At 42.2% G+C, this 26,400-nt stretch overlaps 1 protein-coding gene, 1 long non-coding RNA gene and 2 other non-coding genes across 4 annotated transcripts in view; 2 read left to right on the forward strand and 2 right to left on the reverse strand.

Moving 5' to 3' along the window:
• The window catches only part of LOC123641225, a 51,911-nt gene extending 44,720 nt beyond the window's left edge, over positions 1 to 7,191 (reverse strand). Inside the window, exon 1 of the long non-coding RNA XR_006736248.1 lies at positions 6,996 to 7,191. This is a non-coding gene — a long non-coding RNA (uncharacterized LOC123641225). The remainder of the gene's footprint in view (positions 1 to 6,995) is intronic.
• A 311-nt stretch (positions 7,192 to 7,502) lies between these two features.
• On the forward strand, positions 7,503 to 12,222 carry HSPA8 (heat shock protein family A (Hsp70) member 8). Its single transcript, XM_045555773.1, has 9 exons — positions 7,503 to 7,621; positions 8,381 to 8,590; positions 8,951 to 9,156; positions 9,408 to 9,560; positions 9,641 to 10,196; positions 10,436 to 10,638; positions 10,869 to 11,067; positions 11,264 to 11,496; positions 11,784 to 12,222. The coding sequence occupies exons 2-9, from the start codon at positions 8,386 to 8,388 to the stop codon at positions 11,979 to 11,981; spliced, it is 1,953 nt and encodes a 650-aa protein (XP_045411729.1). The 5' UTR covers positions 7,503 to 7,621; positions 8,381 to 8,385; the 3' UTR covers positions 11,982 to 12,222.
• LOC123643027 lies at positions 10,696 to 10,781 on the forward strand. Its single transcript, XR_006736605.1, has one exon. It is a non-coding gene; the product is annotated as a small nucleolar RNA SNORD14 (small nucleolar RNA).
• A 4,130-nt stretch (positions 12,223 to 16,352) lies between the features above and the next one.
• LOC123643097 lies at positions 16,353 to 16,417 on the reverse strand. The gene has a single exon (XR_006736662.1). It is a non-coding gene; the product is annotated as a U7 small nuclear RNA (small nuclear RNA).
• Between the last annotated feature and the right edge of the window lie 9,983 nt (positions 16,418 to 26,400).

A 26,400-nucleotide genomic window follows, 5' to 3' on the forward strand; every position in this document is an offset into this window, starting at 1 on the left:
ATATATAAATATATAAAAAGAAGGAAGGTATCTGAGAAATGAAAACAGCAACTTCCAATACAATAATTTGCTTTTTTAATAGTTTGGACTACTCTGATACCTACAGCACAAATGCTGAACCTCGAAAAGCTCTTCAGGGACCCTGGCACAAATGTCAACTGATCACTATTGGTAAAGCAGAAAATTTCTTGTCATTTAAAAGAGCAGAAGAAACAAAAAGTAATGCTGAATATGGTGATGAAATCATTGTTTCTAAAATGGGAATCAGATGCTTAAAGGGAAAAGGTTGATCTGGGATGTTGCCCCATTTCTCTAGTTTTTCACTCCTACATTTAATTCTCATGGTAGTGTCCTCACATAGTTTCATAGTACAAACATATTTCCTTCTGAAGTCCCTAGGAGTTTACCCTTGGGTTAAAGTTTTAACCTGAGTTTTGTGTTTCTCCAAAAAAGGTGCAAATAAGAGACACTGAGAAAGTAACATAAAGAATGCCTGCTATTAGTCTAATTTAAGAGGACTGGCATATTTGGAATGCTTTTTATATTAACACTTTCATTGTAAGATATAAAACTATTACTCTGACTACATTTTTATTCTTCTGGTAGTGTGGTGTCCAAGCAACGTATCACTTCTGCTATGTAATTCTGAGAATTCTCATTCCTAGAGTACCTGAGCCAAACAAATACACTATGGAGGCTGCAGCGGTATCATCACTAGCTATTTGCTCTTATCATTATTTACTACCTTAGATCCTAAGGCTTCCTGCCTATGCCTTTGAAAGCAGAAATCAGTCTCCTTTGCATGAAAAGGAGGTTTAGATTATTTAAACACATTAATTATCAGAAGACTAAAATACCAGTTGATTATCCAAATTATTTCAGAAATCTATTCACAATCGAAATCTACAACAAATACACAGAACAGATTACACTAAGAGAAGAGGAATTCTAAGGAATTGAAGATTCCAAGAAGATACGGTGCTGAAGTCTTAGCAATGATAGTGAACTTCTCTTTGAGTCAGATTCAGATTATGTGACAGGTTCTGGGCTTAAGTTAGAGCTATTACTAGTTCCAAACCATATTCCGTTAACTTTGCAAGTCAAATAAGTCTGATTCTTAAATATAAAACAAACAAAAAGGATAAAATAACTAAATGGTAGATGAAAAAACTATTTGTAGGAAGAAGATGCAGATGGAATGATGTGGATGTTTAGAGAATAACCATTTTAATAAAATATATAAACCAAACTTAATTTGTAAAATAATGGAAGTCTATGCCTTTGTTGTCACACTGTATAAAAACAATTTAAGAATTACTGTTGCAAAAAGACATACATAATTTTGCTTTGTTCTGGTGGTAAGCTGTTTACATTTCAACTTTAACTTCTACGTTGTAATTGGGACTGTCTGAACGTCATAAAAACCAAATATCACAGATGCATCTGTATCAGCAATTAAGAAATAAATAAGTGACAGTGATACTGTAGGAGAGGCTGAAGCTCATATAATCTACACTGGAAATTTGTTTACCAGCTTGCTGCCAACAGAAGAACAGAAGAACTCAGACTGAATGATCTATTATTTATTGATTTCAGTCACAAATATAGCAAATACTGTTTTCTCTCACAAGGCAAGATGTTAAGTAGTACAGGGGATACCAAGAGATGATAGAGTTGCTGCCTTAAGGACTTTATGAAAATAACCACATCATAATTACTAAGCAAATATTTTGTGCCAAGGTGAAGTGCCAACAGAGAAGCACACACTAAGGGGTTTAAATAAATCTGGAAAAAACTTCACAGAGGTCCACCATAAAATAATAGCAATAACAGTAACTATCACTTACTCAACCATTATCATGCGCCGGGCATATTAAATACATTATATATTGTCTCAATTTCATACTCACATAAACCCTATAGTGAGATATTTGTATTCTCATTTTACAAATGAGAAAACTAAGGCTCACAGAGGTTAGTCTGTAGTAGTCAGGATTTGAACCCAGCTACTATGTTAGCATATTCCATCAGAATTGCTACATCCTGATTAATCACCATTCTCCCTCCTAAAATCCTCAAACCTTCACCCTAAACTATGGGTTGTCTCTTCTCTTTGCTTTCTTCCTTGCCCTAAAGCTTTTCATCATACCTGAGACACACTTATCTCACTCACAAAGTCCAAATTGTTTACAGTTTTTTCCCTTTCTCTGCAAAACAGGATAAAATTTCCAACTTTATAATTGCCTGATTTGTTTTTATATGGTAAAGTAATGATGGGCTTAGATCATGTAATGCATATATTTTTTGGTGAAATGTTAAGCACAGAGTATCTTGAACACGTAAAGATTAAGAAATTTAATTTGTCAGATCTTCTGAGAGGCAAAAAGATAAGCTGCATTGAAACTACAAAATAATAGGTACAGTTGATTCTCCAAAGATGACAAGGTCACATCAATTTATGAAAAATGTTTACAGAGTTCAAACACCTCAGGGACCCCATATTTGGAAGTAATTATGTTTACAATTATTTGGGCTGAACTTCCTTCTCCCTTTTGCTTTTATATCTTGTTTTTTGTCACTACTCTGGAATGGAAAAGTTATAAAAAAGGAAAATTCAATGAGTTTTGCTATTTATAAGGAGCTCTGATAAAGATTTAAATTAATAACAAATTTAAAAATTAATTTAAAAAAGCACAACTTATGCAGCACCTCCTCTCCACAGTGCAGGAGCTAAACCAGACAATTTTTTAAAAGGAGTTTAAAAGTGGAAAGTAATCCAGCCTAAGAGTTAAAAGAATAAGCTGTGGAATAAAGCAGATCTGATTTTGAGAAATTCAAGTTCAGCTAGGGATCCCAAGCAAATTATTTGATCTACCTGAGCCTCAATTTACTTATCTGAAAATGGAGACAAGCTCTGCCTTATAGTGTTGTGAATCACATAGGAGAAGATATGTCAAGTGTTCACCATGTTGCCCTGTACAAAAGTATTTAACGAAACAGCAATGGCAAGGACTCTACTACCAGTAAAATACTGCACTAGGCATGAGGGCTATTCTAAAGCATACAATCTGGTTAGGGAGGCAAGATATAATGGGAGGAAAAGACTGGGATTGTTTTTATGTGTGCTGTTCTCCAATAGCAATAATTTATACATGGCTGCAGTTAGAAAGTCAAAATATTAATAAAAGCTTAAGTCATTCTGGTTTCAAATTTCCCGGATGCAATGCAGTAAATGCACTCAAATCTTTGGGCAATCAGGGAATACACATATTGTATTTTTCAGTCATGACACTGGCTCCAAGAAGGGTTGTTCTTAATATCTGAGGTTCTGAAGTATGGAAATATAAATCTACCATTCTTAATATTAATTATTAAAAATGCATATTTAGTAATATACCACATAAATCCTAATACAAATTACCCAATTAAATTCTAAACCTTAAACTTTTTCAAAAGAAAAAAAAAGTCAAAGGGCTATCTACCCTAGGTTGATTAACCTGGCACTTGCATATTGCCTAATGAATTGTGGCGACTCATTTAGAACTTACTTAGAGGTTTCTTTAATTAATAGTACCCTAATTTTATTTCAATAATTTCTAGTAATGATACAGCAAAACAATGAATCTATAAAACTATACTTTGTTCTTTCTTACTCTGATGTGATCTGTCAACGGAAAAAAGTCAAACTCTGTAAAATAATTCTAAACAGATTTATTCTGAGCCAAATTTGAGGACCATGACCCAGAGCCACGCCCAAGAGGCCTTGAGCAAGTGGACTGGCTGTGGCTGGGTTCCAGTTTGGTTTTATACATTTCAGGGAGACAGGGGTTACAGGTAAAGTCATAAATCAATATGTGGGAGGCATACATTGGTATGGCCCAAAAAGGTGGGCCATCCCCAAGGGGCAGGGGGGCTTACAGGTTATAGGTGGGTTTAAAGATTCTTTGGCTTGTAATTGGTTAAAGATAGGAAGCTTTGTCTAAAGGCCTGCAATGTTTTAACATAGTTGCTGTTTATCAGAGATAAGCCACTGGGACATATATTTGTCATGTAAACTGAGGACCTGTAGGTTTGTCTTGCATACCCTTAGGCCTGTTAATGGGTTACAAAGGGTGTCCCCAAGAAGGGAGGGGTACATGATAAGGCATGTCTGACCTCCTTTCTCCTGGCAGGCAATTTAGTTTTAGGATATTCCTTTGGCCACGAGGGGGTCCATTTAGTCAGTGCCTGGGGTGGGGGAGTGGGGTGCTTAAAATTTTATTTGAGTTCACAGATCATTTTAGGGCCTTTTTTCCCTTCTCCCAGAACATTGGGGAAGTTGGTGACTCTATCTACTATCCCCAAAATGACTTACTTTTTAAGAATTCAATCACATTCTATTGGCACCCACACCCACAACATAAATGGTGCACACCAACCTGTTTCTCCTAATCTTTCTTATCAAACCAACTTTGAATCTTAAGCAACAAGACAGAAGTTAATATTTTATGAGTCTTAGATGTGTTTGAGAATTTCATAAAAGACTTTGGACTCTCTAGTATATACAGAGTTAAGACTCCCAGAGAATAAGGGAAGGGACTGAAAGGACAAAGTATGAGATATTTTACATGTTATTTCATTTAAGCCTCAACCCTGGAGGCATTGTTTCACAGAAAGGGAAATGAAGAAATTACCTCTATGTCAGAACTTGTAAATGGATTGAATTCTAATTCAGATTTGACTCCAAAGTCCTTACTCTTTCCACTTTCCCCTGATGCTTACAGACAAAACAAGCATGGATGCTTAATACTGACAAGGAGTTTCAGAGGCAGAATACAGTCTGATAGAATTAAGGGTCATGAGAGATTTCAGAAACCATGTAATCTAGGCTTCATTTTAATGTGATTTCACCTTTACACCAACATAGGTGTTTTAGAGAACAGAAAGCAGATGTTTTAAGAGGACAGACACCGTGGCCAGACTGAGTTTGAATTCCAGATTCCACAATCTGACTTTGTGGCTTGGTTTAATCATTTAATCTTTCAGTGCCTTCCTTAGTTTCCTCATCTACAAATTAGGGATCATAATAGTTGCTATCTCTCAGATTTGTGGTGGGAATTAAATGAGGTAATGTGTTCAAAGAAAGTACTTAGAACAGTGCTTGACATATGATAGGCACACAAAAATAGTAATCATTATTCTATTCTCCGGTCAGAAACCCTAGGCTCCAGACTCCTCCACTGCAGTCCCATGCACCTAAACTTTGATTTTTAGATCTTGAATAAATGTGTTGTTTGAAACCTTGTGCAATTAGAGATGGAGAAAGGATGTTCGTCATATTCTAAGCTTTAAGTATATAAACTCTAAACCATTCATTCACTAAGAACATAATCCAAATCCTAGAACGCATTTTGAGAGTGACCAAAAACAGAAGTTATTTGTTCTGCTTTCTTTACTGCTATTGGATGGGTACCCCAAACCAGTGGATTTGGGCCCCTGTTATATTTCCCACTGGTTCAATGATTAAAATGTACTTAGTTAAAAGATTAATTACAAAATTGCAAAATGCAGGGTGTAGTTCAGAAAATGTACTTGTCACTTTAGGCTTTAGAGTGTGAAAAGATTGCAGATACCAAAGGAAACTGAAAGGAGCAGTTCACAGTACACATCTTCCTCTTTCCGGAGTTGAAGTTAAGTGTGTTTCTAGAAAGGAAATTATACTATGGTGTAACTAATAAAAAAAAAAAATCAAAGACTCTGTAATCAAAACAGATAGGTTTGACTCTAGCTTAGCCAGCTATTTATCTTCCCACAAGTAGTATCTCTCAGTCTCATTTTTCTCCTAGTACAGGGATGAATAATATTATAGATTGGTGATTAACTGATAGGTTGTAAAATCGTTGTATAAAATTAACTTCTTGGGAAGTAAGGAGAAGCTAAGTATTTATCCCGATGAACTCCAAGCCAACATTCCCCACTAAAAGGGAAATAAGAAAACTCTTTGTATGTTTGAATCTGTCTCTAGGCCTTACTGGCTTTGACAAGGACAAGGTGTCCTCCTCACTCCTTTTACAGCCTCCTTCGCACTGTCTGGAGACCTTCTAATTCTAGCCCTGCTACTCAAAGTTCTTTCAGGGTAGCCACAAAAAATGTTTCACCTTTCTGTGTCCACCAGTCCACTTAATAGGAATAAAAGCTGCCCTGCCAGTTTGAAAGGACACATGGAAAGCATTTAAGGTACTGAGACAGGCTCTTAGAATGACAGGGGGCCAAGTACTTGCCGCCACGCACCACAATTTAAAATTCTAGGCACCACTGTTTTGTGCACTACTTCAGTCACGTTTCCAAGGCGTCTTTGCATGGTCTGTCGCTTAGTTTCTGATAAGTCAAGGCAGGAAAGCTATTACCTCACGTTACTGAAAATAAAAAAAGCTCAGAAAGTCCAAATCAAGGACAGAGGGCTACCGGAAGCTAGGATTCCTAACGCCTGGTTCACATACACGGAAAAACTCGCCACCTTTTAAACCTGCACCTCAAACAAAAATGGAGAAATGCGGGGCTTGGGCGCGTGGGGGAGGGACAGAGCCAGGAAACCGAATCTGTTCTCGGCGGTCAGTGGGGAGGGGCGCAGGGGTCTGGGCTCCGAGAGGCGGGTATGGCCATTTATTTCGCAGGGGAGTCTAGACAGGACCGTGTCCTGGGGGAGTTCTGAGAAGTGAGGCCCCTGAAACCTCTGCTTCGCGAGATGAAAACGCTGGGGACCTGCCGGGCTAATCGGCCCGACCCCGCGGCTGCCTGGCGGCTCCCTTCAAGCCCAAATCTGAGTTGCCCTAGCAGCACCCTGAGGCTGCAACCTTAGCCCCAGCTCCTCGGGGTCAGCCCTTGCGCAGAGCCACTCTAGCTACGAAATGTGGGCACGCGGACCCCGGGAGGGCTTAGAGGACCCTCTTTAACACCACGTCGGGGGAGGGGCAGAAAAAGGAATGAGGACTCGGGTGGAGGAGGGGAGCAACAACCTTCGCGGCCATTTTGTCCTCGCTCCACTTCCGTCTTCTCTTCCCGGGCTCCCAGGCCCGCACCCCTCCCTTCATGCCTTGCGTTATTCCTCCCCGAGATTCCGTGCTGGCCAAGATCGCAGCTAGCGCTGCTGTAATTGGTTGGCTCCAAGTTTGCCCGACCTTCTTCCTCCTTTTTCCGCCCCCTCCTGCCCGCGCTGGCTGGGGGCGCACGCGCAGAGGCGGCCGCTCCCCTCCCCCGCCTGGGGTGACTGAGGACTCCCGCGCGCGGGCTCTGTCGGCCCCACCCTCCGTTTCCCGGGCCGTTCGGAGTGAGGGGGCGACCATGAAAGTTCCAGAACGCTGCGGTGAGTGCGTCATCGCGAGGCGGGGTGGAGGGGGGGGCGGGAGGGGGCGAGGCCCGAGGAGTGCAGCCGGGTTCGTCATTGGAGCTTCTAAAGGCAGCCGGGCTCCCATTGGCCGAGAACGCCATGATGGGCAGCCGGCGGGGGCGGGCCCCTTCTGGAAGGTTCTGAGACAGGGTATAAGAGACAGGGTGGCGGGCGGATACCGGTCTCATTGAACGCGGCGGCTGCTCCTGGGTTGTGTTCGCGGTCTCCGCAAGCCGGGCGGGTCCAGCAAGTGAGGTAAGGGCTCTGTTTTCTAAGGACTTGGTAGTCGGTGGGAGGACGTACAGCCTCGGTGGCAGGCCTGGTGGCTCTGCTGCTGCCCGGAGGGGTTTCAGTGTTTCATTGATGAGAGTGTGCGGCGGGCCTGCCGCGCGGTGAGGCCGCTTTATTCTTCCGGTCTGGGGAGCGGCGGCCTTAGGCTGCCGTTGGCAGGGGAGAGAAGCGTGGGGTGCGGGCTGGGCTGGCTGCTGGGGAAGGCAGGGCGGCGCCCCGCGACCGCGTGGCGGGGGAGGGTTGCCGCATCCGCTTGCGCGGCGCGCGAGGAAGGAGAGCCAGCGCCTCCTTGGCTCCCTGCTGAGTCAGTCTGACTCAAGCTCTTAGAGAAAACCGCCTTTGGCGTGCACTGAAGACGGGGCTGGTTCTTAGTTTTAAAACAGGCCGGATTGCGACTTCCAGGAACACTGGGCTCTGGTGAGGGGAAGGAGATAGGTTCAGGTCGGGGTTGACCACGTGCTCTGCAACGTCGCAAGACCCTCAGGGCAGTGGCGCTTACAGCCGGGGGCATGCTGTGCTAGGGTTGGCACGGCAGCATGGACTGCACCATTACTTGCAATGACCCTCCCGCATTCTTGCCTCAGAAAAGAGGTTGAACGTAATTTACTTGGCAGCGATCGTACCTGTAGTCCAATATAAGTTCTCTGGAGGAAATTGGTGAATATTTTTGAGTAGTTTAACCAGGTTTTCAAATCACAAGCTTGCATTTTTTCGTCTTTTCAGCAACCATGTCTAAGGGACCTGCAGTTGGTATTGATCTTGGCACCACCTACTCTTGTGTGGGTGTCTTCCAGCATGGAAAGGTAGAGATAATTGCCAATGATCAGGGAAACCGAACCACTCCTAGCTATGTTGCCTTTACCGATACCGAACGATTGATCGGTGATGCTGCGAAGAATCAAGTTGCAATGAATCCCACCAACACGGTTTTTGGTGAGCTACTGGTTTTAAATGTGGCATGAATTTGAGAGGGGTAGGAAATGAGATATATAAGTAACTGTTAAGTTTTTTAAATGTGGCAACAAAGCCCTGAGGACTCGGGGACACCTTACTTATGACGAGATTAAATGTGCTTATGCTAGTTTACTGTGCGGTTTGTTCTGTGATTTTTAAGGCTAAAATTTAGATGTCTTAGTAAATCTGAAAACTGGAGTAAACATTTCGTACCTGTACATTAATTGAATCCACCTACCACTGTGAACCTGGGAATTCGAGTAATCATGAGCTTGGTATTTTATTGGAAAGCTTTAATGTAATGAAGTTGGGGACAGTTGTATATGATTTCTTTTATAGATGCCAAACGTCTGATTGGACGCAGATTTGATGATGCTGTTGTCCAGTCTGATATGAAGCATTGGCCCTTCATCGTGGTGAATGATGCAGGCAGGCCCAAGGTCCAAGTAGAATACAAGGGAGAGACAAAAAGCTTCTATCCCGAGGAGGTGTCATCTATGGTTCTGACAAAGATGAAGGAAATTGCAGAAGCCTATCTTGGGAAGGTGAGATTAGTGCCTTATTACTACAGGGTGAACACATAACACTAGGTACTTGTGATTCCCTGATGTGGCTATCCTGAATTTTTGATAGAAAAATACACAAGGAGTTTTAAACTTGGGGGGTTCCAACTTTTATTTTTGCAAATTAACTTGCTGGAATTTGCATATCAAAGTGGACAATTTGTGAGACTAATTTCTACAGACTGAGCACAATAGTGTGGCATTAACCTGGCTTCTTTTTTTTTCCTGTCTAGACTGTTACCAATGCTGTGGTCACAGTGCCAGCTTACTTTAATGATTCTCAGCGTCAGGCTACCAAAGATGCTGGAACCATTGCTGGTCTCAATGTTCTTAGGATTATAAATGAACCAACTGCTGCTGCTATTGCTTATGGCTTAGACAAAAAGGTATGTACCTTTGTGATCTAAGTTGTTTAAAGATTAGCTGGCCATCAGAAGTTTACATGAGATTTTTTTTTAAATGACAGGTTGGAGCTGAAAGGAATGTGCTGATTTTTGACCTGGGAGGTGGCACTTTTGATGTGTCAATCCTCACTATTGAGGATGGAATCTTCGAGGTCAAATCTACAGCTGGAGATACACACTTAGGTGGAGAAGACTTTGACAACCGAATGGTCAACCATTTTATTGCCGAGTTCAAGCGCAAGCATAAGAAGGACATCAGTGAGAATAAGAGAGCTGTCCGACGCCTCCGTACTGCTTGTGAACGTGCTAAGCGTACTCTATCTTCCAGCACCCAGGCCAGTATTGAGATTGATTCGCTTTATGAAGGAATCGACTTCTATACCTCCATTACCCGTGCCCGATTTGAAGAACTGAATGCTGATCTGTTCCGTGGCACCCTGGACCCTGTAGAGAAAGCCCTTCGAGATGCCAAACTAGACAAGTCACAGATTCATGATATCGTCCTGGTTGGTGGTTCTACTCGCATCCCCAAGATTCAAAAGCTTCTGCAAGACTTCTTCAATGGAAAGGAACTGAATAAGAGTATCAACCCTGATGAGGCTGTTGCTTATGGTGCAGGTAAGTTCACCTTGATTGAACAGTTAAGCCAATAGGTAGGCAGCCTCTTAAGAAGCCTAAGCTGATTTTGCTGTGATGAATGATAATTAAACATTCGTAGTTTCCACCAAAAGCTTGGCTGGTGATGGCCTAACTTCCTTAGGAAGTCTGGATGTCTGAGTGAGTGGCATTTGTTAATGGACATATGATAGGAGTTGGCATTGAGTCTTTTAATTTAAAATTCTTTTTTTTTTAAATAGCTGTCCAGGCGGCCATCCTGTCTGGAGACAAATCTGAGAATGTTCAAGATTTGCTACTCTTGGATGTCACTCCTCTTTCTCTTGGTATTGAAACTGCTGGTGGAGTTATGACTGTACTCATTAAACGCAATACTACTATTCCTACAAAGCAGACACAGACCTTCACGACCTACTCGGACAACCAGCCTGGTGTGCTCATTCAGGTGTGTTTCTCTATTGTCTTGCTTTGCTTTCTGAGGTCAAAGCTGGGGAACTCCTGACCGCTGTGATGATGGATTCCAAAACCATTCGTAGTTTCCACCAGAACTCCTGTGTTGGCCAATTCCTTCCTTGGATGTCTGAGCGACTAATTTTCCCTAATTGAGCTCTTAATATAAGAACTAGCACAGAAACTTCAGGTCCATTGTTGTAATTAATGCTATTTCCTACCTAGGTTTACGAAGGTGAACGTGCCATGACAAAGGATAACAACTTGCTTGGCAAGTTTGAACTCACAGGCATACCTCCTGCCCCCCGGGGTGTTCCTCAGATTGAAGTCACTTTTGATATTGATGCCAATGGCATTCTTAATGTCTCTGCTGTGGATAAGAGCACAGGAAAGGAAAATAAGATTACCATCACTAATGACAAGGGTAAGTAGGCTCACATGGCACTGCCATCTGGTTTGGACAAGGTTTACAAAGTACAAAGGGTGGTCTATTGCCATCTAGCCAAGAAGCAAGTCTTATAGGTGGAGATAGATATATACAGGGTTATAGGTGGCAAACTCTAGGTTGATCTTCCAGACATTTAAAGCTCCTGCTTAAAAGGTTTCTTAATTTTTTACAGGTCGTTTGAGCAAGGAAGATATTGAACGTATGGTCCAGGAAGCCGAGAAGTACAAAGCTGAAGATGAGAAGCAGAGGGACAAAGTGTCATCAAAGAATTCACTTGAATCCTATGCATTCAACATGAAAGCAACTGTTGAAGATGAGAAACTTCAAGGCAAGATCAGTGATGAGGACAAACAGAAAATTCTTGACAAGTGTAATGAAATTATCAACTGGCTTGATAAGAACCAGGTTTGTATCTTTATGCTACATGTCATGGGGGAGATGTATAAAGCCTCAGCAAAGCTTGCCCTGAGATCAGTATAGGGTCACAATGATGAATGGTCCAAACATTCGCGGTTTCCACCAGAATTCAAATCATGTTGGCAACTACCTTCCTTGGATGTCTGAGTGACCAAGATTTACAGGACTAGCCAAGACCTTTTGGTAGTTGGTTTGGGGACTGAGTTGTGTAATCCTTTTTTAAACCTGGTATAATCTATTTCAAGAACTTCAATAACAAGGTTTTTTTTCTTCAGACTGCAGAGAAGGAAGAATTTGAACATCAGCAGAAGGAGCTGGAGAAAGTCTGCAACCCTATCATTACCAAGCTGTACCAGAGTGCAGGAGGCATGCCAGGGGGAATGCCAGGAGGAATGCCTGGTGGCTTCCCAGGTGGCGGAGCTCCTCCTTCCGGTGGTGCTTCCTCAGGCCCCACCATTGAAGAGGTCGATTAAGCCAACTCAAGTATAGATGTAGCATTGTTCCACACAGTAAAACATTGAAGGATCTAAATTTGTAGCAAATTATGTGGCAGATTTAAAGTTGAGCTGCTATAGTAAATTACTGGGCATTCTCAATACTTGAATAATGGAACATGCGCACAGGGGAAGGAAATAACATTGCACTTTATAAACACTGTATTGTGAGTGGAAATGCAATGTCTTAAATAAAGCTGTATTTAAAATTGGCATCATATAATTGTCTGAAAGTAAGTACACTTGGGCAGTCTTGAACCTGTGGAGCATTGTCTCCTATAGCATGTGTTCTCTGGGATTCTTACAAGGGCCGGGTGGTAGTGGTATCTTTTCCTTACAGGGCTGGCTATAAAATTGGAGGACAAACTGAGGGTACTTTGCCAGTTTTATAGCTAGTCTGTCACAACTAGTGTTTGTGAACTTCAGGCTGGCAAAGCAGAAGCTGATTTAGAATGATCTGCAGTTTAGGTAAGCCTCAGAAGGGAGACACTTAGCTGGATGGGTCTTTGGCAGGAACTCACCTTTTAGCTATAGGATTCCAAGGGCATCCCACCTTTTAAATCTATGATGGTACTGCCCCAGTGCCCTCCATTTTCTGTGCCCGTGGGGAACTGGTTTAATGGTAACTTCTGAGTTCCATTTAGAGGGTATTCATGGGACCTGATAGTGTTATCTGCCACCTGGTGGCCAACGTGAGTCCCAGCAGTGGATTATGGCAATATTTATTAGGTTGCCATAATACCCACAGGATCCCTGCTTAATTACACCTGAATAAACTTGATTCTCTTAGGTAGTCCAACTGCCCCTGTATGATTGGTGGTGCACAGTGCTTTTAGAAAGCTAGTTTTCTTCAGAGTTAACATTGGAAGAAAGTTTGTAAGGTGTTTCAATACAGTGTTTGGGGATCTCATCAGGGATTTGTGAAACACCATTTTAGTCTGTATTTGTTTTTTTGTTCTTTATTTTCTCCAAGGGTTGTTAAGACGTGGATGATTCCTGAAGTGTACAGGTCTGGGTGTGTATTTGCTTGTGTTTTTAGTCCAGGCTGGAGAGTAGCGTAGTTCACTTGGAGTGCAAATGATCCCTCTGCCTCAACATTTCCAGTAGCTGAGGTTACAGCTGCTGTGCTGTCGACTATGTTCTTCATGAACTGGAACAAACTCACATATTTGAGTGGTTGGGGGCGGCTCTCAGCTCAAGGGAAAAACTATAAAGGATACTTAGTTCATAAGGAATCTCAACAATTAAATGTAATGAAAGGAATTAGAGCAACACATTAACATCTGTAAACTTTCAGTGAAATTTATGGCAGTGATTCCCTTACACAGATGGGAGAAACAATACACTGCTGAACCTGTGTGATAAAGAATTGGCTTGGGAGGGTGGGAGTTACAACTATCTGCTAGGGTTTTCTGTTAAACGTGAATCAGTGCTCATAGATGAGGGCACTGAGGTTCAAGTTGTGTAGCCTTCCAGGGAAACCCTGGAAATAGTTGAAATTATTAGGGAAAGTATAGGGGAAGATGTAGAGAAGGTGACCATAACAATATGTACCACTTCCCATTTAATTCACAAATGGCATTCACCTAACTTACCTTGATTTCTCCCAACAATCTTACAAGGAATGGATGGCGATAGGACCGCATACGCAAATCTATAGGGTGGGAAAAATAATTTTTCTTTTGCAAGTATTGTAAGGAGGTCAGAGTAACGTAAGAGGGAATGTCATCACCTAGATGGCTTGTTCTTTCTGCCCAGAGCACTACTGGATTGGAAAGGGGGCAAAAAACTCACTCAATCCCCATGTCCAACTTTAGGGATTACATAATGGTTTCTGCAGAATTTGCTGGCAATAATAACATGGTTATGTTTTAAAATGGATTTTTATTACTGTAGCTCTCAAGTTTTTACTTAACTGTAATTGCACTTTTAAACTTGGAATACTTGTTTAAAGGCACAGTGATGAAATTATTCCATAAATATTACAATATTTGTGTACTTAAAATGTAATATGGAAGATAAGTGATAATGCCTGAAAACCATTTGTCCAAACAATGCTGAGTGCCTGTGATGTTCCAGGCTCTAGACCAAAAGGAGAAACTGGCCTTTTGGATTCTGTTAAGGTGCATTGGAGTGACTGGTTGAATGTAAACAGGAAAAGTTGAGAATTTCCGTTTCTGTGGAAGTCTATGTAGTGATGTAAGGACGTCTCTGTCCACTAGATGGCAGTAGCTACTTGTAAAACAACTACCAGAGTTCCTGGGGGAAGATAACTGGAACCTATTTGTTAGTGTTTGTGCTTTTTGTTTGTTGTGCTTCATAAGCGATGCACAGTGAATGATGAAGGAAATCAGCCCCAAATACCCACATTGGTGTTACAAAGTATTGCCAGCTGAACAACTGCCCTGCGGCAAGAGTATGGCTTGAGTAAAGATCTTAGGGTACTTGGGGTAGGGGGCGGTGAACAGAGGGATGGGGAATACAGACAGAGCTTTGAAACATGGAGGGTGAGGGGAAGAAAAAGTTCAGTGGGAAGAGAATATAACCACCTATTCCTGGCTAGTTTTAAGTCCCCATATTATTCCCCTCATCCGCCTGAGCTTCTGAGACGTCATATTTACACGAAATGCTTGAATTCCTCACCAAGCTTACCAAGAATGGAGAAACATCCACGCACGCCTATGTTCCTAATGTCTGCCACATAATAAACATACAGTATTTGTCAAGCAATAAGTGAATAAAAAGGGCTGGAGCAGATAGCCAAGAGAGTGGTAAAATGTTTTCCACTTGGGCTTTACAAGGGCCTGGACATGGTCATAGCTCACGGAGGGATGAGAGGGTAGTTGGCTGCATGAGCTCAGACTCCCTACGGATCTCTGCTAGAATTGTCCCTTGCAGAATTGGGGAGCCAACATTAGAGGTGCATGAGATGAGAGAGAAATGATCAAGCCTGGAGCAGCTCTGGGCAAGTGAAAGTTGATAATAACAGAACTGCCAAGATCTTTGGAATAAAGGTCCACCTGATGTCTTTAGATTGGGGCAGTATGTGGAGTGACTGAAGTGAGCAAAGACACTGTGGCTAGTCCTTGCAATATGAGAAGACAGGCCAGGCGGGGTCTGCCTGGAGCAATGGGGCCTGTCCTAGGAAGCTGGGCAACAGCACAGAACATTCAGAGCATGCAGCCAGCCCCCAATCCCTAAGAAAGAGGCTGCAAATCATCTTGACCTTGGATTACTTAAGAATTTCTCAGACACAACACTGAAAGCACGAGCAATACAAGAGTAAATAGATACTGACATTTGGGGCTGGATGATTAAAAAAATAAATTAGACTTCATAAAAATTAAAAACTTTTGTGCTTCAAAGGACACCATGAGGAAAGTGAAAAAAGACAACCCCACAGAACTGGGGAAAATATTTGCAAATCATCTATCTGTAGACATTTCTCCAAAGAAAATATACAAATAGTCTATAAGCACATGAAACAGTACTCAATTTCATTAGCACCCAGTGAAATGCAACTCACCACAATGAGATAGAACTTCATGGCAAGGATGTGGAGAAATTGGAACCCTCATGCACTGTTGTGAGAAATGTAAAAAGGTATAGTCGCTTTGGAAAACAGTTTGGCAGTTCAAAAGTTAAACGTAGAATATGTTCTGGATCATAAAATTTGATCCAGAAATTCTACTCCTGGAGTAATGAAAACCATGCAACAAAAGCTTGTATATGAATGTCCATACCATCATTATTTCTAATGGCTAAAAAGTGTCAACAATCCAAACATCCGTTAATTGATGAATGGATTAAAAAATGTGGTATATCCATATACTGGAATATCATTCAGCCATAAAAGAGAATGAAGTACTAACACATGGTATCAGATGATTCTTTAAAAAAATTTTTATTTGTATAAATTTATGGGGTACAAATGTAATTTTGTTGTATGGATATACTGCATAGTGGTGAAGTCAGGGCTTTCAGCGTATCCCTCACTGGAGTAGCAGACGTAATTCTTGGAAACATTATGCTAAGTGAAAGAATCCAGTCACAAAAGACCACATTGTGTAATTCTATTTATATGAAATGTTCAGAATAGATCTTCTGAGAGAGAAAGTAGGTTGATGGTTGCAAAGGGATAGGAATAAAGAGGGTTGGGGAGAAATGCAGAGTGATAATGGGTATGGGATTTTGTTTCGAGATGATGAAATTGTTCTAAATTGTGGTGATGGTTGCACAATTCTGTGAATATACTAAAAATATTGAATTTGTAAATGGCTGAATTATATGGTATGTGAATTATATGTCAATAAAGCTTACTATTTATTTTTTCTTTGTGTTTTTTTTGGGGGGGGCAGTCTTCCAGTAAGGACCGGAAAACCTGCTAGACAAATGCTAAAAGAGCTGTAACACTGCTTACTATGTATTTAAAGAAAAGAAATGAAAGAGGCTGCAGAGATGGCTTCCCCCTTAAGGAGAAAAAAGAGAGAGAGAGAGAAGGTGAGAGAGAGAGAGGGAGGGCGAGCGCTGCCATGGTATTTGGGAAGGTGGAGGAGGAGGAACAATAGAAATATGACACAAGATTCCTCCTCTCAAGGAACTGAATAGTCATGGCTGTGCTGGGTTTTTTTTACTGTTAATCTCTACACTTCCATTCGAGATATCATGGACTCTCAAACCAAGTGAATACAGGTTGCACACTCAGGGGTTGAAAAAACTAGATTGTACTGAAAAGAAAGCAGGCTGCAAGCAAGTAACCACTTGAAAAGACATTGGCAATATTCACCAGGAGTCTCTTTATTTGTTGATTTAGTATTTCTCATGCTTCTAGCAGAGACCTATTCTGCTGTTTACAAGGTATGTGACCTTAAGCAAAGTATTCTTTTTGAAAGTCAGTATCTTTTCCTGTGAAACGGGGGTTACAACACTCAGCCATCAGGTTTGTTCTTAGGATGAAATGAGCCAGTATATGTGGAGCATTTTATACATGGGGCCATTATTATTAACTATTAATTAAATTGTAATAATTATCCATGTTTCCTAAAGCTGCTATAACAAAGTACCAAAAACTTGGTGGCTTAAAACAACAGAAACGTATTGATTGTCCCACAGTTCTGGAGGCTAGAAGTCTAAAATCAAGATGTCGCAGGGCCACGCTCCCTCTGAAGCCACTAGGGAGGGAAGTGTCCCATGCCCTCTCCTCGTTTCTGGTAGCTTCAGAGGTCCCTTGCATTACTCCAGCCACATGGCTGTCTTCTCCCTGTGTGTCTTCACACTGTCTTCTCTCTGGGCCTGTCTGTCTCTGGGTCCAAATTTCCCCCTTTTTTTTAGGGGCACCAGTCCTATTGGATGAGGGCCAGCCTTGATGGCTTCATTGTAACTTGATTATCTCTGGAAAGATCCTATTTCCAAAGAAGGAAGGTCACATTCTAGGATTCTGGGGGTTAGCATATGGGGGAGGGTCAGGTAACTGGGGAGGAAGGACACAAATCAACCTACAACAATCACATTCCCTGTTATCACTTAGGAGAAATCCCCTCCCTGGCTTTTGCACAAAAATAGAAAGTACGCCCTAAACAAAATCCAGATACCTCTTCTTTAGCGGCCTAACAAGAAGTCCTTTTGTAACTGCAGGCTCTTCCCCTGAAGCTGCTCTGGCAGTAGCCGCCGGCACAGGTCGGTTGTGCTCCTCCCCATCCTTCCTCCCCAGCCTTCCTTGTCCCTCCATCATCCCTCCGGATTCCCAAACAATGCCTAATTCTATTATTCCCAGTGATTTCCCCGTGGGCAGCAGTTTATTTCTGTCCTCAAATCTCTGATGAAATCTTTAGCCGTGAAATGTTTAGTGCAATCCCACCAAATCGCATATAGTGTTAACATGTCACAAGCTGCCCACGGCCTGCATTATGTGGTAATTTGGAAGCGAGAGAAGTGATAATCTAGGGCCGGGCTTCTTTTGTGAGCTTGCATTAATGCTGTAGCCAGTGATGTCAATTGTCGGCCCATCGATTTGGGCTAACAGTGCACGGAGGGGGCAGAATTGGGGCAAGGCAGGGAATAAAGGATATCGACGGCCAGTCTCCAGGATCCCGGCAGCTTTTAATCTATTATTGCCCTCTTTTAATGCAACTTCCGTGTCAACTGCATTTACTTCCACCAGCTCTGCCTGCTGCGCTGAACTGTGCACCCAGTGGGGTTCCACCACCAGAGTGGCTCAAAGTTCCCCAGTATTGATTCTTGGATGCTCTGGGGTGTGAATTATAATTATTTCATTAAGCCCTTTAATGGGTATCAACTATGAACCTTCCCCAGCCCAGGCTGGGGAGGCCAGGGCGAGGTCTGCATCGTTAATCTGTGTTCATCTCGTTGCCACCAATTGTCCTATTCTCGACCCTTATTTTTTTTCCCTCCTATTATCGCGTCTATGGTTTTAGTAGGAAGCAGGTCGATCTACTCCCAGAGAGGAACTGGGAAGAGGAGTTGGCTGATTTCGGGAGACTGGAGGGGAGGCCACAGTTGAACAGATTGCAGTGTTGGCTACTCACACTAAGGGACTACTAATCACTCCGTTAGATCTGCTCTGCCCAGCTCTAGTTTGCCTGTGCAGGGTCGGGACACAGGAGACCTTGACACAGAGCGAGATCTTGCAGCTGCTTCTTTGTGTGGCTTTGAGTCCTCTTGTAGCTCAGGAATATTCCGCTCCCTCATTTAAGTCATTCATCATCCTCATGAGGTTGCTGTGAATACAAAGGAGTACAAAACACTGCCTTGTGCTCCCAAGGAGCTTAAACTCTAGCTATAGGGAAAGGGAGGAACAAGTAAATAGGTAGCAATGAGACATGAATGAACCTTGAGAAAGGGCAGAATACAGGGAGTTATGGCACCCCATGGAAGGGGTGCTTGACCCAAGCTTGGGCCTCAAGGAGGGCTTCCTGGAGGACCAGCTGGCTAAGATGAGCCTGAAGAGTGAGTAGGAGATAGCCAATGACAGAGAAGAAGGGCATACAGTGGGAACAGCATGTGTCAAAGGCATGGAGGTGAAGGAGGGAAGGCACAGGAGATCTGGGACCTCATCCAGTCCAGTCAGGCTCAGACTTTGTATGAGGGGGGGAGAGTCCCTCCCTGCACACTTCCAACCCACCTCCTACTGCTGATAAATCTGATCAGGAGCCTTAGGAATGAGGGCAAAAAAAGAGTCCCAGGTGACATTTCCCATCATTTTACTAATACTTTTTCATTGTACCATCTTTCTTTTAAGCCAAGAGTGACTTTTATTTTAGGCCCTTCATTTCTTTGGTTCATGTGGTGGTTTTCACACATCTGCAATTTTTTTGTTTCTCGTCTCATCAAATACAGAGTCTAATTACTCTTGGGGACTCACTTCTTTTTTTTTTTTTTTTTTTTGAGACAGAGTCTCACTTTGTTGCCTGGGCTAGTGTGAGTGCCGTGGCGTCAGCCTAGCTCACAGCAACCTCAAACTCCTGCCTCAGCCTCCCGAGTAGCTGGGACTACAGGCATGCGCCACCATGCCCGGCTAATTTTTTCTATATATATTTTTAGTTGTCCAGATAATTTCTTTCTATTTTTAGTAGAGACGGGGTCTCGCTCAGGCTGGTCTCGAACTCCTGACCTCGAGCGATCCACCCGCCTCGGCCTCCCAGAGTGCTAGGATTACAGGCGTGAGTCCCTGTGCCTGGCCGGGGACTCAATTCTAATGGATAGAATGTGGAGAAAGTGACACCAGGGAACTCTTAAGTGTAGATTACTAAAGTCATGCAGCTTCCATCTAATTCTCTGAATATCTTGATATTCACTGTATGAGTCTTCAGCTGCCTTATAGGATGTCTGGTCCCTCTGAGGCCTTTATTTGGGAAGATCACATAAAGAGAGAGATACCCAAGGAGCATCAGCTGTTCCAGCCCCCAGGTGTTTGAGTGGGTCCTGGCCCAGGCACCAGACTTGTGAATGAGGAAGTCTTGGAGAGGACTCCAGCTAACTGCATCTTCATGTGAGACCCTGAATGAAAACTGTTCAGTTGAGCTGAGCCCAGTCAGCCCCCAAGTTCATGAGCAAAATAAATGTTTTCATTTTTAAGCCACTGTTTAATTGTAGTTTGTTACACAGAGATTGATAACTGGAACAGTTAGATTTGGTAACTCTTGTGTTTCATTAAGTTTGATTACTAAGCTTTGTAGTAAATCTTAAAGTCAGGTAGTATGAATCCCCCAACTTTGTTCTTCTTTTTCAAGATCGTTTTGACTCTTCTAGATCTTTTGTTTTCCATATAAATTTTAAAAATCAACCCAGTTTCTATTAAAAAAAAAGCGTGTTTGGGCCGGGTGCGGTGGCTCACGCCTGTAATCCTAGCACTCTGAGAGGCCGAGGCGGGTGGATGGCTCGAGGTCAGAAGTTCAAGACCAACCTGAGAAAGACCAAGACCCCATCTCTACTAAAAATAGAAAGAAATTATCTGGCCAATTAAAAAAATATATATAGCAAAAATTAGCTGGGCATGGTGGCGCATGTCTGTAGTCCCAGCTACTTGGGAGGCTGAGGCAGTAGGATTGCTTGAGCCCAGGAGTTTGAGGTTGCTGTGAGCTAGGCTGACGCCACAGCACTCACTCTAGCCCAGGCAACAAAGCGAGACTCTGTCTCAAAAAAAAAAAAAAAAAGCATGTTTGACATATAATTGAGATTGCAATGATTCCATTGATCAAATTGGGTAGAGTTGACATCTTAACAATATTGAGTCCCAATTCATGAACATAGTATACCACTCCATTTATTTAGGTCTTCTTTAATTTTTGTCAGCAATGTTTTGTGGTTTATTTATTTAGCTATTTATTTTTAGAGATGGGATCTCACTCTGTCACTGAGGCTGGAGTGAAGTGGCATGATCACAGCTCACTGCAACCTCCAACACTTGGGCTCAAGCGATCCTCCTGACTCAGCCTCCAGAGTAGCTAGGACTACAGGCACACGCCACCATGTCTGGCTAATTTTTTAATTTTTTGTAGAGATGGAGTCTTGCTATGTTGTCCAGGCTGATCTCAAACTCCTGGCTCAAGCTATCCACCCCCCTGCCCCCCACTTAGCATCCCAAAGTGTGTTGGGATTACAGGTGTGAACGACCACACCCAGCCAATGTTTTATAGTTTAAAATGAAGAAAACTTGCATGTCTTTTCTTAAATTTGTTACTAATTATATTGTTTTTGATGCTAGTATAAATGAAATTGTTTTTGAATCTTATTTTCCAGTTACATACTCCTAGTATGTATGAATACAATTGAATGTAAATATTGACCATGTATTATATAATCTTGTTAAATTCACTTGTTAATCCTAATAGTCATTTTGTAGAGTTCCTTAAGATTTTTTCCATAAGCAGTCATGTCATTTGTGAGTGAAGATGGTATCTTAGTCTGTTTTCTGTTGATTATAAGAGAATACCTGAAAATGGGTAATTTATAAAGATGAGAAATTTATTTCTTGCAGTTATGAAGGCTGAGAAGCCCAAGGTCAAGAGGCCACATCTGGTGACAGCCTTTTTGCTGGTGGGGACTCAGGGTATCGTATGGTAAGGGGGCTGAGCATGCTAACATGCTAGCTTAGGTCTCTTTTCCTTTTCTTATAAAGCCACCAGTTCCCCTCCCCAATAACCCATTCACTTATTAATCCATTAATCCATAAATGGATTAATCTATTCATGAAGGCAGAGCCCTCATGATCCAATCACCTCTTAAAGGCCCCACCTCTCAACACTGCTACATTGGGGATTAAATTTCAACAATGAGTTTTGGAGGGGACAAATATTCAAACTATAGCAGATGGTTTATTTCTTCCTTTCCAGTCTTTATACCTTTTATTTCTTTTTCTTTTTTATTGCTTTGTCTAGGACCATCAGTAAAATGTTGAATAGAATGGTGAGTGGTCATCCTTGCCTTGTTTCCAATCTTAAAAGAAAAGCATTTAATATTTCACCATTAGGTATGATGTTAGCTTTGCGTTTTTTATAGATGCTCTTTAACAAATTGGGTTTCGATATAATGCTCATATTAAGGGTAAATTTGTTGAGATGGCAACCTATCCATGACAAAACTGTCAGCAGAGAGCAGGACGGAGGAAGAGGACTAGTGCAAGTAAACACAGGAGCTCACCACTGAAAGGAAATGACTGAAATCAAAATATTAATAGTAAGAAGTGTTGCAAGACGTGGCTATCAGAGATAGTCTGGAAGGAATGGAAATAGGCAGGGCCCTGGGAGAACAAAGTCCTCAGAATGGGGTCTGTGGACCTGGAATGGCTTTTTCCTTTCTCTACACCTGGTGATCTAGTCACTTTTCAAAAACCAGCAGAAATATTGCCTCTCTGGAACTGTCCTAGGCAAAGTTGATGACTCCCCCACTCAGTGTTTCCTATATACTTTTCTTTCACCTTTAGTATAGCACTTTCAAACATTTTGGAGATGTCTGTGTGCCTGGCTGTTTCCCCCTGGACAGTGAAACCTTTGGAGGTGGGGACTACGTCTTCTTCATTTTCACACTCCCCCCTCCTGTAGGCCCTGCCTCTGGGAGAATCATGGAGCAGAATCAGAGCTCTGGGTTTGGGTACCATATTCCCCAGCTGTGCAAACCTCGGCAAGTTTTCCCTCTGAAAAATGCTTTAAAAATATATATATACATACACACACATATATAATTCCCTTTCAAGAACTTGTACCACAGTTGTTACTTCTCAGAGACTCAGCTTTTTTTGTTCGTTAATCTTTGTAAAAAAGGAATAATGATGCCTATCTCAGGGATAGTTACTACTTCCTCTTTTGTTGGGTAAGTACTCAGTAGATATTTCTTGACTGAAGGGACACAGATTTTGTTTTTGTTTGTTTGTTTTTTTATACATATGAAGGGTGGTGGGGGTGGAGGAGTGAAGAGGTGTGTTCAGTTTCCTTGTTTTTTTGTTGTTGCTGTTGAGACAGAGTCTCACTCTGTGGCCCTGGGTAGAGTGCAGTGGTATCATTTTAGCTCACTACAACCTCCAAGTCCTGGGCTTAAAGTGATCTCCTGCTTCAGTTTCCTGAGTAGCTGGGACCACAGGTGCACACCACAACATCCGGCTGATTTTATTTTTGTATTTTTAGTAGAAAGGGTCTCACTTTTGCTCAGGCTGGTCTTGAACTCCTGATCTCAAGCAATCCTCCTGCCTCAGCCTCCCAAAGTGCTGGGATTACAGGCGTGAGCCATTGAGCCCAGCCAAGGACGCGGTTTTGTATCTGAACAGAGGTGTGGCCTGGAGATGAACAAAGGGGCAATTTTGCATGAGCTCTGATACCAGAGTGTGAATTTGGGTAAAAATCTGATTAGTTGAATTTTACCAGGTTTTAGAAAGTATATACTGTAATGCAGTGGGCTTCCCAACCTGTGTTAGTCAAGGTTCTCCAAAGAAACAACCAATAAGGTATATAGATATGTAGAAGAAGATTTATTAGGAGGAATTGTCTCATGTGATCATGGAGGCCGAGAAGTCCCACAATCTGCTTTCTGCAAGCTGGAGACTCAGGAAAGCGGGTGGTGTAATTCAGTCCAAAGGCCAGAGAACCAGAGAAGCCCAGGTGTGATTTCTAGCCTGAGGGCAGGAGAAGACTAGTAGTTTTTAAGTCAAGCAGTCAGGCAGAAGAAGGGCATGAATTCTCCCTTCTTTCTGCTTTTGTTCTATTCAGATCAACAGATTGGATGCTGCCCACCCACACTGGGGAGGGTAATCTGCCTCACTGGGTCTACCATGCAAATGCTAATTTTATCTGGAAGCGTCCTCACAAACACATCTAGAAATAATGTTATGTCAAATAACCATGACCCAGTCAAGTTGACAAATTACATTAACCACCACACAATCCTATTAGAGCTTTTTCTTTTTTTGTTTTTGTTTTTGAGACAGGGTCTCACTCTGTTGCCCAGGCTAGAGTGCAATGTCATCATCATAGCTCACTGCAACCTCAAACTCCTGGTCTCAAGGGATCTTCCCCCTCAGCCTCCCAGAGTGCTAGGATTACAGGCATGAGCCACTGTGTCTGGCCTCTTTTTCTTTCTTTTTTTTTTATGGCCAAGGTCTTGCTCTGTCACCCAGGCTGGAGTACAATGGCATGCTCATAGCTCACTGCAGCCTTGAACTCCTGGCTCAAGTGATGCTCCTGCCTCAGCCTCCCAATCAGCTAGGGCTACAAGAGCACACCACCACAGTCAGCTAATTTTTTGTAGAGACAGGATCTCACTATGTTGCTCAGGCTAGACTGGAACTCCTGGGCTCAAGTGATCCTCCTGCCTCAGCCTTCTGAGTAGCCGGGATTACAGGTATAAGCCACCATGTCCAGCCCTATTAGAACTTGAATTTCCTTTTTATGACAAATATTTTATAGCATTCTATAAATTTACTATCCTGAAATGAAATTCATAAACTATAATAATTTCCAAAATACTCTATATGATGTTCTAATTATAAATATAAAAGAGAATTTTTAAAACTTGCAATAAAATAATGTTTCAATAGAGAAATGCTTGAGTTCAGTTACATTGGAATACATAAAGAACTCGTGAGATTCTCACTCCTGCAGAATCATACAAATGCAAGTGGATTCAGGCCGATGTGTTGCTTTGGTGGCTCAGACATCACTGGAATAGTCGTCAAGACAGGTTTTTCTGAAATGGTGAGTAAAGTCCCAAACTAAACAAACTACTTTCATCTCTCATTTTACAGAGTATTTGCACTCTGGAAAAATTCAGTGTATTTTAAAACTAAGCAAAGAAACACTTCATGTTATTTTTGTACCACATAATTATGAAAAGTTTTTTCACCTCCGTGAATGCCTGGAGGATACTCAGAAGTCACTTGAGATGCAGAAATTTCTTTGATGTGCAGGACTGATTTCTGTATTACAAGATGTCAAGCACCCCTCTCTCCTACTTACCATTCAAGGCCAGTGGTGCCGTCCAATCACAGCAACAACTGAAAATGCACCACAAAGTTCCCATGTGACCTCTAGGGGACAAGACCACCACTGAGTCCTAATTCTGAAGTTAGCCTTGGATTCAAAAAACCCTGGCTCAGCCCCTTCTTTCTGTACAGCCACTTGACTTTAATTTTCTTCATCTTTAAAAGGGGGGTGGGCAGGGTGCAGTGGCTCAGGCCTATAATCCTAGCACTCTGAGAGGCCAAGGTGGGCGGGTCGTTTGAGCTCAGGAGTTCGAGACCAGCCTGAGCAAGAGCGAGACCTCGTCTCTACTAAAAATAGAAAGAAATTAGCTGGACAACTAAAAACATATATATAAAAAAAATTAGCCGGGCATGGTGGCACATGCCTGTAGTCCCAGCTACTTGGGAGGCTGAGGCAGAAGGATCGCTTGAGCCCAGGAGTTTGAGGTTGCTGTGAGCTGGGCTGACGCCACGGCACTCACTCTAGCCTGGGCAACAGAGCAAGACTATGTCTCAAAAAAAAAAAATAAATAAATAAAAGGGGGGTGATATAGCTAGTTCACAAGATTTGTAAAGGTTGATGACAGTGTAATAAACGACACATAGTAGTGTCAAGCACACTGTGCTCAGAAATAGCTAATATGTATTGAGCATTTGTTATTTACCATGAATCGAAACAACCCTCTGAGTTTAGTGCCATTATTAACTCTAAGTTTTAGCTGAATTAAGTGAGGATGAAGTTACTTGCCCAAGGTCACATAGGAAGTGACGTGGCAGGAATTTGCACATAGGTAGCCTGATTCCAAAGCCTGTCTGGTTAACCTCCACACAACACTGACTCCATAATGGAGAGTACTAGGCTCTGTCCCTGTAACTTGCCAAGATTTGTCCCCTCCCAAAAGTCCACCACTGTGTCAAAGGATCTTCCCTGGCTAACCCCCGAGAGTGCCAGTAAGATCTGAGGAGGAAAGAGCAGATGGGGCCAAGCGAGAGAGAAAGGGGCAAAGGGCACATAAGCCACCCACCAAACCCTCCTGCCTTTCCCTCTCCCTTTTTTCTGCTCCCTTTTTTCTCTGTTTTTTTTTTCTTTTTCTTTTTTCCCTTGTCTTTCATTTTTTCTTTTTCTTTTTTTTTAATATTATAACTGTTACTGAAGTAGTCTTTCATTTTTTTTTGTTGTTTTGTTTTTTCAGTCTACTCCCTTGAGTGTGGGATTGGGAGTTCTCTTGGGGGGACGCCTGAACTGTTATTATATTAATATCAGGGAAACTGAGGCTTAGAGTGGGTGAGCTTCTTTGCCCAAGTTCGTACAGCTGAATTGGATAGGACACTGGCTTGGAAGAAAGGTTGATTTAGGCTCAATACAAAGACTAATTTCCTAACACATAATTATTTGACAATTGGAATCAATGATGAGATAGCACCTGGTAT

This window comes from Lemur catta, chromosome 7 (genome assembly GCF_020740605.2).
Source record: "Lemur catta isolate mLemCat1 chromosome 7, mLemCat1.pri, whole genome shotgun sequence".
NCBI classification, from domain to species: domain Eukaryota; kingdom Metazoa; phylum Chordata; class Mammalia; order Primates; family Lemuridae; genus Lemur; species Lemur catta.

Excerpts from the sequence above, each read along its gene's own strand:
- HSPA8 (XM_045555773.1), top strand. The coding sequence starts at position 8,386 with ATGTCTAAGGGACCTGCAGTTGGTATTGATCTTGGCACCACCTACTCT. Across the intron at positions 8,591-8,950 it reads TCCCACCAACACGGTTTTTG|ATGCCAAACGTCTGATTGGA; the intron begins GTGAGCTACTGG and ends TTTCTTTTATAG. Across the intron at positions 10,197-10,435 it reads GGCTGTTGCTTATGGTGCAG|CTGTCCAGGCGGCCATCCTG; the intron begins GTAAGTTCACCT and ends TTTTTTAAATAG.